This window comes from Clarias gariepinus, chromosome 14 (assembly GCF_024256425.1).
Source record: "Clarias gariepinus isolate MV-2021 ecotype Netherlands chromosome 14, CGAR_prim_01v2, whole genome shotgun sequence".
Taxonomy (NCBI): Eukaryota; Metazoa; Chordata; class Actinopteri; order Siluriformes; family Clariidae; genus Clarias; species Clarias gariepinus.
In genome coordinates this window covers 16,508,533-16,529,400 of record NC_071113.1, presented here as the reverse complement: position 1 = coordinate 16,529,400, position 20,868 = coordinate 16,508,533, and the positions used below count along the sequence as shown (strand labels likewise).

Below are 20,868 nucleotides of genomic sequence, written 5' to 3'. Positions count from 1 at the left end.
TTGAACACTGATCCAACAAGCCCACTGCAGTCTTTCCTGTTAAAATACAGTAAGTGAAACGCCTGATCCTTAAAAACTGATGGATAACTTTTTGCTAACTTGTGAAGAGACACACAAGCTGTGGGAATCGTACACATACTCGTTCACAAACACCACTTGCACATTACATTGGAATTATTGCCGCATCCCCTGTACAGTCCTGACTTTGCTCCAAGCCATTTTCACATGTTGGGCCCATTAAAGAAGAGCCTGGGAGGCCAGCATCGGGCAGTCCGATAATGGGCTAAGCAAACTTTCTACCTTGATAGTATCAAAGTGTAACAGGGAATTATAAAGAATAAAGGCAGTTTTTCCTCTCATAACTGTGCACCGTTGTTCTGCACTAACAAAAGTCCTGGTTTGACTTCAACGACACAAACTACGCAAAATACAAAAACGTCTGACAAGGTTTCTTGTGTAGCACACCGTGTTTGTATCCACAATATAAACCTGGCACGTCACAGGCACACATGTACTGTATGTTATCCAGCTGTGGTGCTTTGTCCATGTATTGCACGTAAAGGACGATACACCTGCACAATCCTGATTATGAAATATGCATCCTCCATTCAGGCATCCTAAATGACCTGATTAGTAAAATACACTTTTACTAATTTTTTCCAGCCAGATGTACTGGAAGTAGTGCACCAGGCAGTCTGATTTAAAATGAGTGGAGCACTACCTTAAAGCATGCTAAGTTATATCGTAGGCTTTAAGTTTTTGTAAAAGTCAATATGCAGTAGGTTTTTTGTCTTTTTCTGTTTGTTGAAGCTACTTTCCTCTGTGAAAACTACATAAAAAGCAGTTCGGGCATGAAATACGCCCAGCTAACTGATTTATCCACCCCTGGATCTACACTTGGTAGGAGTTGCTGAGAATATACAGTAACATATTAAAGATCGTGTCCTTCTCTTTTCACACAGTCACAATCTTGTCAAACAAAGCTAATTTAATAGTTATATAATATGCTATACATTCTATAGAATGCCGGCAAAAACTTATTCCAATCGCCAAACTGATTAGCTGCTCGACAAAAACTATTAAGGGCTAAACAGAAGTCATGAAGAACTCATTTAAATTGATATATGAGATAAGCTTAGGCTTATGATCTGAATCTTAAAGAGAAAAATATTAACTAGACGTTCACGTGCGAGTGAAGTAAACAGAAATAATCTGAAGTGCCTTCACTAAAAAGTCCGAATGAAAAGCCCTGAAAAGACAGGGTAATGTACATACAATCCAGCAGAAGAGTATAAAATGGATATGGGTCTTTTATCATCTACGGAAGAAAAAAAGAGGGAAGAGGGTTTTTAACTGTTAAAAAAAGAAAAAAAAAAAAAGACAAGCATAAATACAGTTGTTAATGTATTCTAGGCTAATCTGCAGCACTGGACAATGAGACCATGTTCTCATGTAATGAACATCTATTGACCCTATAATAACCTGTACACATGAACTTATTACACAAAGAAAATTCCCAGTTTTGAACACTTTACCTCATGTCCAGATGGACAAATATGTACAATGGTAGAATTTCACTTATATCCTGGACTTTTTTTTGGCTTTGTCCAGCTCAAGATGGTAAAAGTGGAGATTTACCCTATGTAGTGACAGTTAAAAAAAATCTACAGAATAATCCAATTAAAGCGGTAGACAGCCAGCCTAGTTTGCTCTGTGAGAGGATTAAACACTGTGACCCTAAAGCATAAAGGACAAGAGTCATCTCACTATTCAAACACTGGCACATGTATAGCAGAAACAGCACTCTGAGCCTAGGTCTCAGTTTGTCTTTAACAAGGCCTTAACTACATATCTGAACGGCAGACAGTTTTTTTTTTTACCCTCTCATAAAGTCATGAAACAGCACTGCACTGTTGAGAGCTGCAGTTTTATCCCTGGTGGCACACATGCTCAATTATCAGCACTGTGTCTTTGACAGGAGTCCAAATGTCCTCCACTGTGCACTCTGATATCACAAGAGTCTGTGGCGTCTGGAAGCTTCTAGAGAGTATGTAAGGCCAAATGTATGGACCTGATATGGGAGCATAAGCTTGACTTTTTTAGCTTTTTTTTTCAGCTTAAAAAAGGCTTGATGATCAAGATCAAGCTTGCGGTAAATATGTTTTACTGAATTCTACCTCATATCTACTCTATGTCTATATATCGTAACGTATACCTTTTATCCATGCACGACATGCCTTGAATACTAATGTTCATACAGGTTTGTATCATGTTGTTGCCAAAGCCATGTACAGTTGTAAGAACAAATGTGTGTTAAGCTAAAATACATGTATGTTTGTTCAATGTGTCTAAAGAACGTGTGTCTGATGGTCTCCAGGTATTTGTTTGTGTATTAGGTATGATTTTTTGGCTATGATTCACATATGTAGTATACTCTCACAGCCGACCACTCATTGCATGGTTGCCATGGATACCATGATGGGCTAAATACATTATTGAGTCTCTCTCTCTCTCTCTCGCTCTCTCTCTCACAAACATACACACACACACACACACACACACACAAATCATTTAGGGGCTTTTTGTGACTCATGATCTACTTTTGAAGTATTCCTGAATCATCCCATTTGGTGCGGTGTACCTTCAAAATCCGCCCTGCATCCTAACTGCTTCCATCATCTAGCCATGCCAGGAACGCTGTATGGTGAACGTTGCGTTTCTCTCAGAATTGCATCCCAAACGTTTGTCGTACTCAGAACCCCTGTGGGCATTTTGTAAATAATTCAAAGCTATTCAATTCTTAAATACCCTTAGACAACATTTTTGCTAGAAATAGCCCTCCTCCTACATGTAAAGCTGTGCTTCTTACAGTTACGTTGTTTAAATCAGCTGTTGTGAAAAAAGAGGCATTTGTAAAAGGGGCATTAGGTACTTAACAGCTGTTTCTATTGTATTTGCCAGTGCAATTTCACACACCAGAGATTTTTACTGGTCCACACTGACAGACACACGCATGTGGTTGTAAAGCGCCCAGCATACACTTTAGTATACATACATACAAACATACATACATACATACATACATATACACATGGCAAACCGCCCGCACACTCACTTCGTGGTACACCTTTCTCGGCTGTGAATTTTGATACCAGTTGATACCAAGACACAATTATAGACGTGATGGTCATATTGATGGTCAAAAAAAATATAATAACTCATATAAAAAAAACAATAATCTCTATAAAAGCAACCGCATTAAAGACATGTGTATCCATACGCTCTCTCTCATATACCAGCATCCTATCTGCAAGCACCATAAACACACCCACTCTCCTCAGACAGGAAGTATCTACTGCACCAACACATACTACAAAACTGATGTGAACACCATGACAACTACCTTTCTCCTTCACCATGACCATTGGCTCCTTCTGGGGCTTGAGAGGGAAGAGACGCTTCTGCTGCTGTTGCTGCTGTCTGCCTTCACTGGGTCTTCCAGCACTCGCTACCTCTTAGTCCAAAGGAGAGAGAGAGAGACACAGAGAGAGAGAGGGAGAGAGGGAGAAAGAGAGAGAGAGGGAGAGAGAGAGAGTGCTAGTCCTGTCAAACTAGGCAGCCAGTCGGCACTGTGTGACTGCTCATTTGGTCTCCGTTTTTGAGCCTTCCCCTTTTCTGCCCGTGTGTGTGTGTGTGTGTGGGAGTGTGTGCGTGCGTGTTTGAGGACTCTGCCGTCGCTGTGCTGAAATAACCAGGTTGCAGCTGCTGTGTGACAAATGCAGATTCCATAGTCATAATCCCTCCCAGTTAGAGACACCACCTTAAATTCTTCAAAAGGACCGAGAGGGGAGGGCAGTGCAGCACATGTGACTCTGTGTTATATTCACTGCCTCTCTCTCTCTCTTACTCTGCCTTATTCTGTCCCTCTCTCAGCTGATCTTTTTTCCCTCATTGTTCAGCGCAGCTTCTAGTTTGCTTTACATACATCCTCTGCACACGGACTACTGTCTTTATCCTTAAACCATGTGCCCCGGCAGCTCTTACACACTTTTCTACCAAACAATCACCACTCCAACAGTTCTGCCAGTTGGATTATGCGCATATTCCCTCACAAAGAATAATCATATTTCAATACATAGGGCCATCTGTTTTATAGTGATATACTGAGAAGTTTTTCAGAGCCTGCCAGTGCCTGGTCTGGTCTATTGTGGCACCGTGGCAGTAGATTATAGGATTACTGGCTGTACAATTGAGTTTGCATGTCGATTGAGAGGTGTTATTAATTCCCGGCCGCTGAGACGTTTCTCTAAGGGGGAATTGTGTGCTGAGGGAATAAGGAATTATGAACAGTGATCGGTGATTATGATCAGTGGACATGGGTTAAACCTCTGTTCTCTACATGTCTGTTACTATAAATCCTTTTCCACTGTGCTAAATCCAGAGCCTGTAGCTGATCTGAAGTCTTCTACATCATGCCAGTGATAGTGATATCATTGAGTTGGCAGAATTGCTTCAGCGCTTCAGCGCTTGAATGACATGGCAATGATGTCTACATGATACCTCTTTTCAGGACTGCTAATTTAAAAAAAGAAACAGGTGGAAAGGATAGGGGTTTAATTATTTATTTTTCTACAAATTGGATCACAATGGTTTTGGAGCCTAGGACACTGGAGGTTACAAATTTAGCGAGCGTTGTCGCTTCGCACCTCCAGGGTTCCTGCACTGTTTATACACCAGATGCCTGAATTGGCTGACCTTTAATGCCAACATATACCTGCTGAAAAACTCATTACAAACCATTAAAGCTCTCTATTGGTTCTGTTGGAAGGAAGAACACATGATTCCTGGTCAATGCTGTTATATACAAAGAAATACATGTTGGGATGGTGTGAAACAGCACGTCATAGAGCAGATAATTTTTATATAACTGCACAGTCTGGAGTGTGTAATTTTACTTACACCACAGTGAGTTGCTGATAATTACAATTTACGGTTGCATGACAGTTACACTACACTATTTTAACTGTGTATAGTTGAATGGATGACAGGAGACATTCCATAGGATTTCATATCATTTCACTTTATAGCCAGAACTACTTTCAGGGCCATGACATAATAGATTTAAATGTATTTTTAAAGTTTTTTACTTTCTGATGGTTATCATCTACCGACTGAAGAAGGCCATATTAGTTTTGATGGTATTCAATAATAACCAGAAGATCCAACATGGAAACATAGAAAGAGAAATGACTAATGGGAAACATTAAACCAATTAATTATGCATCTGTTAGTATGTTATATGATTTCCATTAAATGATGAAAACTAACAGACATGTTCCCTAATATTGCCACAGTGGCTTAGTGGTTAGCACTGTTGCCTTGCACCTCCTGGGTCTGGTTTCGATATACGCCTGGGGTCAGTGTGCATGGAGTTTGCATGTTCTCACTGCGCTTGGTGGGTTTCTGAGTACTCCAGTTTCCTCTCACAGTCCAAAGACATGCAGATTACCACGGTCGTAAAATGGGACTGAATACAATGGTAATCACCATTGGCCTCCACAGTCCCTATTTAGACTACAGAGGTTCCTAGATGGATGGACTATATACTGATATATATATATTTGTTTTATATTGATAAACATAGAAAAAGTGACAATGCTAACCACCAAGCCACTAAATTTGTCCTGCTACACTCAATAACAAACAGGCAAATGCAGATAAATTATAGCTTCACTAGGTAAAATTCTTCTCAGATGTTATTACAGTTTGCATGTACTCTGCCCTCAAACTAGAGAAAACGCAAGCTACAGTAGTGCTGGTATCCAGAAACCGCATCAGCCCCCACACCTGGTCAGTAGAAAAGGGATGTATCACTATTGCAGAAAGTGAGAGCTAATGCACAGTGACTGAAGTCTATATAGTATATGCCCAGTTTATGCCTGTGAAAAAGTCTTTAACAGACATTATTATATATTTATATAAACCTCCTCGGTTTGACGTTGACTTATTATGTACCTTTGTGTACATGGCATTTTCTCCTGACTGCTTCTGTTTACCAGCTCCTGATCAGTATAAACTTAATGTCCTCAAACAGAAGGCAAAAGAATCGTACCAAACAGTCCTCAAATGAGGATCGCACAACCATATATAAAGAATGTGTTTGGGAGAAAACGCCATGTCCTCATATGTGGCTATTCAGGTTATACTGTATGTCAGTGCAATGTTGTGTCTTTATTTGAGGCTTCCCTGCTTCCTGTATACGGTATACACATTTACAATAGAGGAGATGAAGGGAAGGGAAAAAATTGACATTGTTTCTTTTGCCATGAAATACACCTTAAAGAAGAGACGCCTGAAAAAGATAAACAACTACCTTCACTACACAGGCTTCTTGCTGCACGACTTAGCAGATTAGGATTTCTTCTCTTAGATTTCAGTGACAGTAATCATGAACTCAGTGATACAGCCTGAGGAAAACAGAAACAGTGCATGTTATTAAAGTGAAATCATGAACTGTCTTACACAGTATCAGGGGGTCTAGTTTAAAAGTAAGACTTAGTCATGCGTGACGGGAGCAGTGGCTCTGCTCTGCTGGTGAATGATTGATTGGTTGAATGGAAATATAAGCGCATTAATGTGCTGGTTCTATTCTATGAGCGTGCTTCAGTGAAGTGCATGTGTCAGTAACAGTAACAACACAGGCCTGTGCATCCACGTGGGAGAGACTGAGAGGCACTGCAGTGCTGAAATCATCTGTCACATGGAGGTGTACACTACAAAGCTCCACTGGGCTATGGCTCCTGAAATTGTTTTTAAAAAGATTTTATTAGAAAAGCTAGCAGAGAAATTGAACTGCAGACTCAGAAAGGAAGGATTTTTGTATGTGATACTGTTTCGGCAGTATTGAAATATAAAGTGTATTTCAATGCATTGCTGCTTCACAGCTTCAGCATCTTGGGCTTGGGTTGCTGTTAGGTCAGAGATTCAGATGTTCTCCATGTGTGTGTGTGTGTGTGTGTGCATTTCCTCCAACCCCCCAAAACAAACCAGTTAGTGGATTGGCAGCTCAAAAAGTTAATTAAGTATTTGAGCAAGTGTATGAAGGCATCATCATCAATGTTTGTTATTAGATTTTACTTTGCCCATAAAACACCAACAAATATATAAAATCAAAGCACAGCATATTAATAATCAGATTCCATCCTGAATGTGGCCACTATAGCAGAGCTAAAAACAGCAGGTGACACCCACCCCCATCTCAAAAGATATTATGAAGCATATGCAGCATAATCTCTATGGCATGATGCATCTACCACACAAACACACGCAAAACAACCACATCAGCTGTTATGACGAAGACCGCATTTCCCACACACATCTGCTGACATGATATAATACAGAGCTCTTCTTCATCACAAAGCGATTAAATAAAGCTGAAAGAGTTATTTTTATCTTTTCTTGTGTAATTTCAAATATGCTGACTTAAAAAAAGGTAACATGGCTTTTCGGGTACATTTCAATCAAAACTTTTTACATTGAGTTGAACAGAATTAATACAAAAAGTGTGTTGTGTTTAAAAGAATCTTTTAAAGGCTACTTAAATCCCCCATACATAATCAAACAATTAGAAATAAACTAAGAATAATATAATATTGCCTGTTTAAACTGACTTAATCTGTAATGGAACTGCTAACAAAAAGTAAAATAATGGATATGAATATGGATAAAATAACATCCATTAATTTGGTGAAACCATGCTTTTTTGTGTTGAATGAACAGCACCAAAAAATGTGCAGATAATGTAAAGGGGAAAAAAGTGGAATATTCAAATTATAATATTAATATTACACACAGATCACAACTTAAATTTTGCCTGCATGACCAAGTAAACAAAGCCAGAACTACTTCTGGAGATACTCCTGGAGCATAAACTGACTATTCTCTCCATATACAGTATACTGCATATACAACACTAATATCTTTTGTGGATATTTCTCCTAATTTTCCATATATAAGCTTTCTTACCAGGCTCTTCACCAGGATCACAAACGTGCTTTAGTCAATGAAAGGCATTTGTTCCGTCATTGACTGTTTACGAGTGAGGTAGAGCACCTTGACCACGTTCCCATCCTCTGTGACAGTTCTTACATGTGACCAGGTCTTAATTAACAGTGTCATTGCTGTGGCTGGAGCTGCACATCTTGCCCAGAAAGCTCAGGTTGGGAATAGTGAGATCTTTTACACAATGATGCAGATTAAATTTGTGTGTACGGGAAAAACACACAAAACTCGAATACACATCAGTAAACCAGTGCGCTAAATGTGCTTAGTTCATGATGTAGATTTAGTGCTTCTCCTCGTACGTCAAAGGATGCTACTTTTATTGGCTCTTAGATGTTACCCTGAGCTCATTTCTGGATACTATAAGCAGTTTAGGGCTAATGTATTTTTAGTGACTATCTTCCCAGAAGGGGCTACAAAGCACATGGGCCAGCTCGAGTCATGACTGATGACTTGGTGTCCAAGTACAACAACACAAGCATCACTCCTCTGGGAAAGACACTTAACCCAGTCTAAGCTTTCATTAGGGACCTCTTTAAGATAATTACAAAACAGTCTGTAATGTAATTTTCTTTACAACTTGATCCTTAAATCAATCATATCAATAATAGTCTAGACTAAACCATAAATTTGGCATTCTCTGCTGGTTGTCTGAGATTTACATGAACCAGAGAACTCCCTTATTCATCGTCTATACCGAGCCTATCCCAGGAGGCTTAGGGCATGAGGCGGGGTACACTTACACAGTCATTGAAACACTACGGGCTGTTTTAGGAACAGCAATTAGCCTAATCTGCAGGATTTTGGACTATGGGAGGAAACCAGAGTACCTGGAGGAAACCCACCAAGCACGGGAAGAACATGCAAACTCCATGCACACAGAGACGGGAATCTCTAGCCAGGAATCAAACTCGGGCCCTGGAAATGCAAGGCGACAGTGCTAACCACTACACCACCGTGCCGCCTTAAACCAAAGGAATTTACTATTATTATTATTATTACAGACTTACTGTCCTAGCATTAATACCTGTTGAAAACACGGGACGCATAAGTGTTTGACATCGCTTTTACTGAACATTTTGATATTACTTATTGTATAGGTTAAACTACTGTATACACAGTAAACTACCGCATGGATCGGCTCTGATGACTGACGTGTATAGTCATGCAAACCTTGAAGGAAAAGCACTAAATTAGAAAAAAGGAGCTAGATGCTGTGACATAATCTGGCACATAACTGCTCATAACTTCACTTCACAAAATCTGTCTGGACAGACATAAAGACCTACAGACAGACAGACAGACAGAAACTTTCTGGGACTGGCTTTGGGTCCATCAATGTAAGAAACGTAAAGATATTTTTGAAGAGTTCTGAGGAATTTATAAACAAAATCTTTTTCTTATTTGAGGTTTTGACCAAAGATTTAATAAAAACTTTAATAAAAAAAAAAATTCCAGTCAAACAAAAAATATAAATTCTGTTTAAGTGGTTAGAGTGATAAGTGAGAGTTGATAAGAGCCTTTGGAAAAGTCAAGCCAAGCTAAAGCAAAAAATAAAGGGAAGCATGTTAGCTAGCTTGAATGCAGCGCTAAGTCTCTTACAAAGACAATGGAAAGGTAGAATTATAGGACAAAATTGTCAGGAATGCCAACAATTTCCTTATGAATTGCAAAATAAGTTGTTGTTTTTTTAATTACAGTGTTATAACTCCTGCTATCACTGACAGCTAACTGAACTGCCATGTCTTCAGCCATGTTGGGAAACATAAACACTGTGTTCTGAGGTAAAAGATTTGGACAGACTAAACACTTTTTAAAAAAGCAGGTCATTTATTTTCTTTTACATCTTTAAAACAAAAACAAAATCCTAATAAACCCAGATTAAACATAGCAACAGTTCCAGTATATGGTTAATTTTGACAATTAAAAAAGGTAATTATGTTTTCAGGAAAAACTGTATTTATCTGCAGATGAATCCTAAACTACATCAGCAGGTATCCACATATAACCTGGAATTTCACCAAGACCACCACCTTGACCCTGGTCATTAAGTGTTATGGTTGAGCTGCTTGTACAACTTCCCTGACTTTTTTATGTGAGGATGATTTGTGCAGGGCCCCAGATCATAGATGCATAAATCATAAAAACCTTCCTTCAGCAAAGCTCAGATGACATGTACTAATGTTAAAAATCAGCTAGAGACCTTATTTATCTGGCTCATTAATCCGCTCTTATAATAATAGTTTCCTCAGCAGGATTTGTGTAATATCTGTTTCACCTAGTACAGGAAATGGTACAACAACTGAACACAGGGGCGCATACAACACACACACACACACACACACCTCATCCTCAAATAATCCAGACTGGAAAACCCAGTGTGGGAATATTTTTGGCTGGTTTCTTGATTAGCTGTTCCCAACATGACATGCCTGTTTTGATGAAATGTATTTTACAAATTTTTTTGGTCTTGTGATAATATTAGTATTAAAATAATATTATTATAATATCGATTATAATAGTAGTCCCCTGCAAATCAGCATGTCTGTGAGTTGGCCAGGATGTATATACTGTAAATTTTTTTTAAGGTTTTTGTTTCCTGTGCACCTTTTTATCCATCTTCCGAGAAAAATAGAGGCTGCGTTGGAGTGCTTTAAAATACTTTTGGGTGCTGGGTCATATCGTTATACACCATACAACAATGGCTGAAAGGCGTCAGACGAGCGAAAGCAAAAAAAAAAGTGATTATATGAAGCTGGATGACGTTTAGCAGCATGCAGCGAGGAACACTCTTCTGTTGATATCATATAGCTAGACCTGTAATAACAGGTGTTTTTATCTTGACATCATATCCACTAGATAAGGCAATAAATTTGAGTAAATTTGAGTCGTAGGCTTCGATTTATCTTGTGCTAATGTACCAGACGAAATTCAGATTAATTTCTAAATCACACGAGGACCCCAGAAGATACAAATCCTGTGCAAATAGGACAAAGGACTTAAATTCGCTTGCACAATTTGGAGAAAATGGGCCATCAGATTTTATATCACAGGCAAAAAAAGAGTTCTATTGCACTACTCAGAAGCTTGTGCACGCTGCACAGAATCGGTTCAGATGTCTACTGTGATCAGTCATGACTGATCAAGTTGAAAAACAGCTAATCTCGGTCACTGGTAGATCAATGGATGCATCTCTATTATGAATGTAATGAATCGTTTAAAAATTGAGTTTTCGAGTGTGCAGATACACAAAAAAAAAAATCACAATTCATAACTGAATAATTTTACCCAACATCTCTATTAGGCTATCCTTTTCTCAGTCTTCCCACAAGGTGAGACCATATACATTATAAGGCAACATGAGGTCCTATTAGCTCTGTCCTTCACAAGCGTCCAGTTTAGATACAAACAAATAACAACGTAAAGGTACAGTATAAAGGCTGTAAATGTTCTGAATACACTTGTAAAATATTGAAATAATATATGGTTAACCATCTCTAAGATAACGCCACTGATGCAACCACCTTCATTTATTACTTGTATACATTTAAAATTGTCTGGATGATTGCTAAAACAGACACACACAACCACACACAGATTGGATGGCCAGTTAAATAAAGATGACTGAAATGCCACACAGAATAGAGGTGACTGTGAGTCCTGTGCCTTCTTGACATTTTAATATGTTGAGTAATTTAGGTTCTGACCACAGCGCACAAGCATTGGAAAAAATCCAGTACCAATCAGCCCCACACGTAGAGTCCCTGACACATAAGGTCAAACAAACACAAAAGTATGAGAGTTATTTAAAGGATAGGTGATGAATCCTTGTGCTTGCACACACACACACACACACACACACACACACACACACACACACACAATTTGCTATTTAGTTCTAGCTTACTTAAGTTAACATTCCTAAAAACATGCATGTTATTTTGGCACTCAGTGGCAAGACATAAACTAAAAAAATCTCAGCTGAAAGCATGAAATATGTTTAGTGCTGGGATCAATATAACATGCAGGCAGAATTCATTATTAATTTGTCATTTGAAATGCACTCAGCATTATATGGCTCATCCAAGCACCATCATTTCCACTCACAGGAGAACCAATGAACCTACTTTAGGGTTGGTCCACAAGTATTAGAACCAAACCGTTACATAACCATATGTGGGAGTTTCCTAAGGAACAGTGTAAAAATAATAATACTCACGCAGTTTTACCTGAGAACATATTTCACCATTAAATCTCATGTCATCTGTAAACAGCACAGAGCACTCTGTTTATCAGAGACATTAATTACATGAGAAATGATGGATACAGATTTTTATTGTGTTAGATATTTGTTTTTGTAAGTTGTGCTGGACTTATGTTAAGCAGTATGAAAAAACCTATCCTAGCTGCACTAGTACAGTGGGAGAATCTCTACCTTTCTTACGGAAGACTGGGATCAGATTAATAGAGGGGTAATCCGAGCCACACCGGTGCACGAGTCAGTGCACTCTCAGGGCAAGTCCCATGCCCGGATAAAATGGGGAGGGTTGCACCAGGAAGAACAACCGTTCTATAATCTGTGCCAAATTAAATATTAGGATCAAATGATTCTAAAAGGAAACTAAAAGAAAAAGGATGAATAACAGCATACCTTTTATTAGGCTTCATTGGCCAGTAGAATAATTATTCTCTCCACAGATTTTTAAGTGAAATATCTCATATCTAATGCATCACTCCTGCTTCTTTTGGATTCTACTGTACATGCCTTTTACTTTCCCCAAGATTTCATGAAAATAATATTTGTACTAGCCAAGCCCCTTACATAACAGTTTTTGGTTCCAGGTTTAGCGGAATTTGGTGTAGAAGCAGATAACCAGCTTTTTTTGCACTAAAAAACAGCTTGAGATTAGGTCCTGACACTGGGACCAGCACTAACATAGTGCTGGTGGGAAATCATCATGAATTATAATTTCAATATCTGCATGGTCAACAAACAAACAGCTAGCACAGGTTTGATAAACCATGCTTCCGCTGTGCCATCAAGTCCTGCACGTACTGTAACTGCTGTACATACATGACTCTGGTCTCAAGTCCATTACCGCAGGTCAGTGTTTATTGTTTACACATGATAATGATGAGCAAATTACAGTTACAGTATATAACATCATCGAACATACTGCAAGCTCTTTACATTATAGCACATGTCTGCTGCAGTGTGTTTAAAATTCCACACCAGGACAGACAGTTCTAATTGTTTTTTTATGGGATGCCTTTAATGTCTCAATTCTTCTTTCTACTCTGAAAATCCTTTTGCTCTTTCTTCAAGTTGACTGTTCAGTCAGGACGAGAAAGGATGAAAAAGGCGATGATCCTTTCAATCTCTAATCTCGTCTGATCCAGACTTAGATATGTATAAGACAGACTGGAGCAACACCCTTCAATAGACTAATGTCATGCCCCCTAGTGGTGATTGATAGACATGGTCATGCATAGACCATTATTTTAATTTTGGACACAGTACCAATATTAAAGCTATGTGTTTTAGCCATACAGTACCTAATATTTATTACTACATAATTACAGTATCTCCGTAAGCTCTCCAAATCCGTCCAAGTTTCTCTTGTGGGAAGTTATATAAGGCAAAATCACACTTGTTAACAGGTAAATATTTGTTATGGAACCACATTGAGGCATAGGACATTTTAGCTGTGACAGTTATGTAGGATCAATTAATTGAATTCACTGTGGCATAGTGGTCATCTTGCACCTCTGTGTTTGCATGTTCTCTTGGTGGGTTTCCTCAGGGTACTTTGTTTTTCTCCCACAGTTCAAAGAGATGCAAATCAGGCTGATTTGCCTTCCCAAATTGCCTGTAGTGTGTGAATGAGTATGTGAGTGTGTGTACGTGTGTGTGCCCTGCGATGCATTGGCACCCTGTCCGGGGTGTATCCTAAGCCTCCTGGGATAAGCTCCAGGCCTTCCACAACAAAGTATCCATGATAAAGCAGCATAGACGATGAGTGAGTGCAGGAGTGCTACTGTTCAGATGTATAATGAGATAAAAATGTAGGTCGCTCTGAACAAAGGCGTCTGCCAAATGCGTAAATGTAAATGAGTGAGTGAGTGATATATAAATTAAAAAGCTATTTATGAGAGAAAAATGCCATCCATTGCCAAAAGACATTCATTTCTTCTTTACCAAAACCTTCTCTTAAAATGACCAATTTCTCACGGCAGCCTTGTAAAGATGAGACACAGGACACGTCTGGATTTGTTCGGGCTGAGGCTACTTCTGGGTCAGAAATTTGTAAATAGAACAAACCAAATATATATATTAATAGCAAATTAAAACTGTTGCATGGCAAATTGTGAATAGCACATTTTCCAAAGTATCTTTAAAATTTTGTGATAATTATATGTCTAAAAAATAAATAAATAAAATATATATAAATAAATAATGCTCATTTAGATTTAATTAAATAATGCACTAGTAATTGCAGCACAGCATTTAAAGCATCTCATATTGTACAAGCTCTGTCTGACAAGCATGTTCAAATATATTTAATTCAGACACACCACACTGCCAAATAGTCATATTCCAAGGATAATATCTAAAATCTCTACTGTATGTGTTTTTTTTCTCTGAAAACATGACCCAATTCACAGAATGTCTAACGGAATTTAAATCAACAAGAATGTTGCGTGGTAAAAGGCCACGAGTCGAGGGAGTATGCGAGAGAAAATGAGACAGACAGACTGAGAGAGAGAGAGAGAGAAAACATTCATCTATGTTGAGAAATCTAGAGCAAGGAGCTTGCGTCATTCAGATACCTTGCACTAACTCCCTTTCTCCCCAATCTGCTTATTCAGAGGCGTGAATGGTGAGATTCCCATACCATGTCTCTCACAATCCCATTTTTCCTGTGACACAAACCTAGTATGCAGTCTACACAAATGTTCAAGACTGTTTACTCGAAATCCCTTGACTGCTTGACACATTTTTAATGTTAATTCAAAAATGTATTTCTTTTGTGTGTATTTGGGTTGTGTGTATGGGGGGGTGGGGGGGTGGGGGGGGATTCCCAATGCACTGGAGGCTGAAGGGTCTTACCAGATTGCCCTTCGTGCATAGTTGGGTGTGTAAGGAAGTGTGCACTTGTGCCCTGAGATGAGTTGGTACACCATCTCTCCCCACCTTGTACCCTGGCTCCAGACTCCCGTGTGACCCTACGTATATAGGATAAGCAGTATGTTAAATGAATGAATGTTTTTATTTTGTTTGACAACTTTATGTCATGTCTGGTTCCTTGTTGGTTCCTTGTTAATATATACTCAAAATTTTGTGCAAAAACACACATCTATTCGGGGCCACCTGAGGGTACTAATAAATTTTAATTTAAAATATTGAGGTATAAGTCCAAGATGTTTCCAAAAAACTTTCAAGTAGACCGAGCAAATTTGGATTTACTGTGCACACACAGAAAATAACCCCTCCACACACTCACAAACACAGATGTGAACTCCCAACACATGTACAGTACAGGGTTTGAACATAAGGGAACGAATTCAATTTGCTCATCAAGAATTGCAGAGTAGCTGATGGAGCACCGAATCCGTACTGAGGTCAACATATGTGCATCTACACACACCAAAAGCAGAGAAAAAGCATATGATGTGCAATTTAGGACAGAGTTTCCTAATTCTTATAAAGTAAATACAAACTGTTTTCACTCTAGAGAACAAAACATCCTGCCTGCACCCATAATTTAACAGCTCCACCAATACACACCGGGAGCCCTGCTATGCTTTAGAGCTGGGAAAATCTCAACAAAATTCTTTCATAATGTTGTCATTTTTTCCACATTTTTTTTTCTCATGCATTTTGTGTAAGCCTGGTTCAAATTAAAAATTTAGACCCCTACTGAACTAGACGTGTACCCCATAACCCATAACATATGCTAGCAATTTTGCCTGGTAGCAAAATACTTGTTTATGGAATAGATAACCTTTATAAAAAATAAAAATTAATAAAAACAGAAACTTTGATGTTGAAGGAGACACCAGCATCCAACCAAACTGTGTTATGGTTCTCACCGGTCTCGTTTAAAATTGTGCAAATAGGTGTTTAGCTTATACTGCAAAGTTGGTATAATGGATATAATACTAAGTGGGGGAAAAATTCAATGATATATTCCGATTCTTTTGTGTGGCAATTCACATACAGTGCCTTGTTACATACATTTTGCCATGTTACAACCACAAACTTAACTATTACCAAATACTCAAACTATTTTTTGACTGACTCTGTACGGTACAATATGTAGTTACAATAATATACATTGAAGTAGAATATTTTATTTAAATCATGATACTGATGATTCTTATCCTTATTGTACCATATAGTATTTCATTTCTATTTCCATTTTCTTTTGGACATTTGGTACATGCTCTTATGCAAAGCGACTTAAAAAAGTGATTTGTAGTTTTCATCCTCAGATACAGTAGATACTTACACTGGGTTAGTAGGCTTCTGTTGGGAAGTTTTTTTTTTTTTTTTCATTTAAAGATTGCCATGGATTCAGCTGTACGGACATCTAGAGGAATGCCACCACTTAGGTGCCAGAACAGAAAAGGGTCTAGATATTATTACCATACAATTACCATGGAAGAATCTAGTATTACTATGGACCTTTAGGGAAATTATGTCTAATGCTATGCCTTCGAAAGTACACAACATTTCAACACCAAATTACAGCACAATAAACGACAATTAATACACTTTGTAAAGAAACATCTCAAATCATCCTACAGACAAAAACCTAGGACTTGTGTGGTCTGACATTTACTCACACACCTCTTAAAACTGTTTCTTTAAACTATTTCACAAGCAAAACCTGTGCTTTAATCTTTTAATCTTACCCTGTCATGTACTGTATATATAAATTAATGATAAGAATATATACACAAACACTATATTGCCAAAAGTATTCACTTATCTGCCTTCACCTGCAAATAAACTTAAGTAAGATCCAATTCTAAATCCATAGGGTTTGGGATGAATTAGAGCCGAGACTGCGCCCAATATCAGTGTCTGACCTCACAAATGTGCTTCTGGAAGAATGGTCAAAAAACCCCATAAACACATCCTAAACCTTGTGAAAGGCCTTTCCCAGAAGAGTTAAAGCTGTTATAGCTGCAAAGGCTGAGCCAACATCATATTAAACCCTATGGATTAAGAATCGGATGTCACTCAAGTTCATATGCAAGTGAAGGCAGGCGAGCGAATACTTATGACTAGGGATGCACCGAAATGAAAATTCTGGGCCGAAAACGAAACCGAAATTTTTGGATGCACTTGGCCGAAAACTGATACCGAAACCGAAAATGGCTTCATTAAAAAACATGTTTAAAATATTTTCTTTTTGTTTGTATTAAAAAAACTACAAATTAATTAAGCAATCAAACTTTTATTGATAATAAATAACAGTAATAAGGCTGTTTAACAATAACAAAACCTGCTTCCAAGTGCTTCCAAACCGCCGACATACTCCGTGTTTCATGCATAATGACAGCGCGAACGAGACGGGAGGATGGGAGAGGCGTGGCGACAATTTCGGCTTTTATTTTCGGCGCTTTCTTCCGTTTCGGCCGAAACCGATAATGCTATTTCGGCCGAAAATTTTCGGCGGCCGAAATTTCGGTGCATCCCTACTTATGACAATACAGTCTATACACCTCATATAATGTGTATGGCCATTAAATGTAATGAAGAAAAATAAAGTTTGGAAGGAAGTATGAGAAATTGTTGGTGCTTACAGAGAGAGTAGAATATGTGGATAATATAGTTAGCAGCTTTGCTAATCTGCCAACTAAGCTAGCATGAAGCCTAACATATCACATGACAATTAAACCACCAATTTAACTGCAGTATGTGTGTTAAACTAGTGTTTTCTCCCTAGTTTTAGAAGCTTTATCTACCTACGACTGTTTTTCTCTGGAACATTAAGCAGTTCACATCCACAAAAGACAACATTAGAGGTCACTACACGCCCACAGGAGACAAACTGCAAGTGACAGGAGTGAGTTTGGCTTGTTACTGTGACTGTAGAGTAAATGTTCATGGTGACTCTCCCTAAACCAAAGAGGATTAACAGTGTTGGGTTAAGGGCCAGTTTTATAAGTGATCTATTAGGCAATCAGTCAGCAGTAGAAATGAGCTCTCTGTGTGTGTGTGTGGGTGTGTGTGTTAGAGAGAATATCTCTAAGTTAGTAACACTTTAACCACAAAGGCATTCAAGTGAACGTCAGCCAGCAGCAAGGTCTCGTCCCTAGAGCACAGTCGGATCCTTTTCTTTGACCCAGTGCCTTCCAACCCTCTTTGTAACTCATTGCCTCTTATGTAAGAACTGTGTGTTGCCACAGCCTCACCGCCACATGCCTTACACACACAACTCAATAAAACTCTAGGGTCTATTGCGGGTCTACTCACCTGTGCTTAACCTGTGTTTTCTGTGCTAATGAACTCGTGTACTATTCTGTTTATTACACTGCCGCCACTTAAAGAAGAATGTGATGTAGAGGCATTTCTGTTTTTGAGAGTAATAGACATATGTTTATTACCGTGTAACATTTATACATGTTATAAAGATATAAGATATATAAGAGAAACAGTGATTTGTTGTTTTGTCATCAAATAGAGTTCCTCATTTCTGGTTTCTGCTTGAATTTTTTCTGGCCTGGAAATTACTCATAACACAGCTGCAGAGTTCTGGCCTTTTTCCTTAAAACATATCCCACGTGCCATCCAGGTTGGTCAAGGTTTTTCTAATGATAAGAATCCTCAAGCATAGTTATCACCTCCCAAATGTGTGCGGATGTGATGTCTGGCTCCTTCTTGATGGATAACACTTGTGCGACCTTCAAACTATTTCTTCATACTTTCTCCACAAAGTCTTTGTTAAATAACGGCACCAGGTACACCCTCATACCACCAGAAACTAATCACTGCACACTGCTCTTCTTTCGTGCAAATCACAATAGGGGCATCCATTTTTGCTCACATCGCAGTTACAAATGAACCTATGTAACACGTTCACACCTGCACTGGAGTGACTGGGGAGACAGTAGCCTAAAACGGAAAGCTCTGTTAAGATCATTTTTGACTCACCCTCGTATTAAACATTGTCACGAGCCTGCACAATCTACCCAGTACATCCAGGTCATAACTCTACCCAAGGTTTTCCGTGGTCTTCGGCCTGATTACCTGAGTACTCCCCTGTTCAGTCTGGTCCCTGATAAACATAGCTTTGATTTCTACTGTTGATATATTATGATGCATTGTCACCATGCGTTTAGGTGATCTCCATTCACGTATTTTCTCTCACCACATTCCATTCACTAATCTTTCCATAATCTCACAATCATTCCATAATCTCTCCAGGTTTTAATAAAATGCTAGCCAGTTTTTTTTAAACCCAATTGCAGTCATTGCATATCTTTCTAGTTGTTTTCTTTGCTTGGTGTAGGTCAGTAATTTGGCTTTTCTGAATCAGCAACATTTTTATGGCCAGGCAGTTCATGTCTTTAAATTCTTGCTATAAAAAAGCCATGAAACCAATAGTTGCACAATACTCGCTGTTTTAAAACTGATAGGATCGTTCCACGTCCATAATCATACTGTCTGCAATAAGTCCATGTACAACATACCAAAGCAGAAGGGTGACTGACCTCAGCTCTACACTCGGAGATAAAATAGACAAGGCCAGAAATACACACAAGGCCACTGACCTGAACAGAAGTCCAGTTTGTTGTTGCCGATGCTCAGTCTTTAAAGATGTTAATTGATTAAGCGTAATTAATGTGATTGCAGGCTTCTTTTCTTTACAGGCTTTTTAAGCAGCAATTTACGCCCTTTACTGTCGTGACCTTGTGTACGGTAGTTCCTATCAAGAAGTCACCAGAGCAGTACTGTGTCTTTTTTTTTCTTTTCCCCAGAATGCTCCACAATTAAAGATTACAAGTCTTGCCATTTTAAACCGAATCTGGCTTTAATTTGCATGGAATGGAAACTTGCCAGTGTACACACAACATTCCAAAAGTGTTGGAAGCATTTTATTGTGATGCTGCTGGAATAATGATCAACCCAATTATAGACAGGGAGTTGGCGAACTCCATCGCCTACTTTTACTTTGTTTTGGTGAAACTTTTTTCAGTCTTTTATTCTATCCATTTCTCTCCATTGGCAATGGGAATACATACTGGTCCAACAGAATGAAATCCACGCTTTTTAAGGCCCCCTCCATATACATTAGCATGATGACTGGGAACTTACTTTAAAATTAGCATTTAAACCCTGAACTAAAAGGCATCACAGCCTCACCGCTATAACCTGTCAAATGTATGCTGAGCTGTACACAATGTCCTTCTCTGATTTAGTATTCATTTTGTTTTATAGCTGTACTTTTTAGAACAGTGAGAAAAAGAACAGAGATACAGAGATGGCTGGGGAAGAAATGAAGGGCATGCACTCTGATGCCAAAGAGCAAGAAGAATTCTCTCTCTCTTTATCTTTCTCTCTGTCTCTCACGCACACATACACAGCCAACGCAAATAAGAGATTTTTTTTTTTCTCTCACTTCACTCCCAACAGGAACAGCAATAAATAAGAAGTGACAGTTTAGGTAAAACAGGGAAGCCATAAAGTTAAAGGTCAAATGGTTCTAGAGTCTGCGATTACTTCTTGGTCACTGTCGGACTCTTTGTTATGGAAAAGGGTCAATAGGTTTGCACACAGTCTATTCTACAATA

At 38.6% G+C, this 20,868-nt stretch overlaps 1 protein-coding gene across 23 annotated transcripts in view; it reads right to left on the bottom strand.

The window, feature by feature from the left end:
* The window catches only part of ablim1b (actin binding LIM protein 1b), a 64,510-nt gene that overhangs the window by 38,482 nt on the left and 5,160 nt on the right, over positions 1-20,868 (bottom strand). For 7 of the 23 annotated variants that reach the window (XM_053511213.1, XM_053511215.1, XM_053511217.1 and 4 more), the window contains exon 1: positions 3,404-3,781. The exons of 1 other annotated variant lie outside the window; for it this stretch is intronic. In XM_053511213.1, coding sequence (XP_053367188.1) covers positions 3,404-3,425 — 22 coding nt within the window. In that variant the 5' untranslated portion in view covers positions 3,426-3,781. Of the gene's footprint in view, positions 1-3,403; positions 3,790-20,868 lie in introns of those variants that run through there. 15 more of the 23 variants (XM_053511220.1, XM_053511228.1, XM_053511236.1 and 12 more) reach the window with 7 other exon arrangements.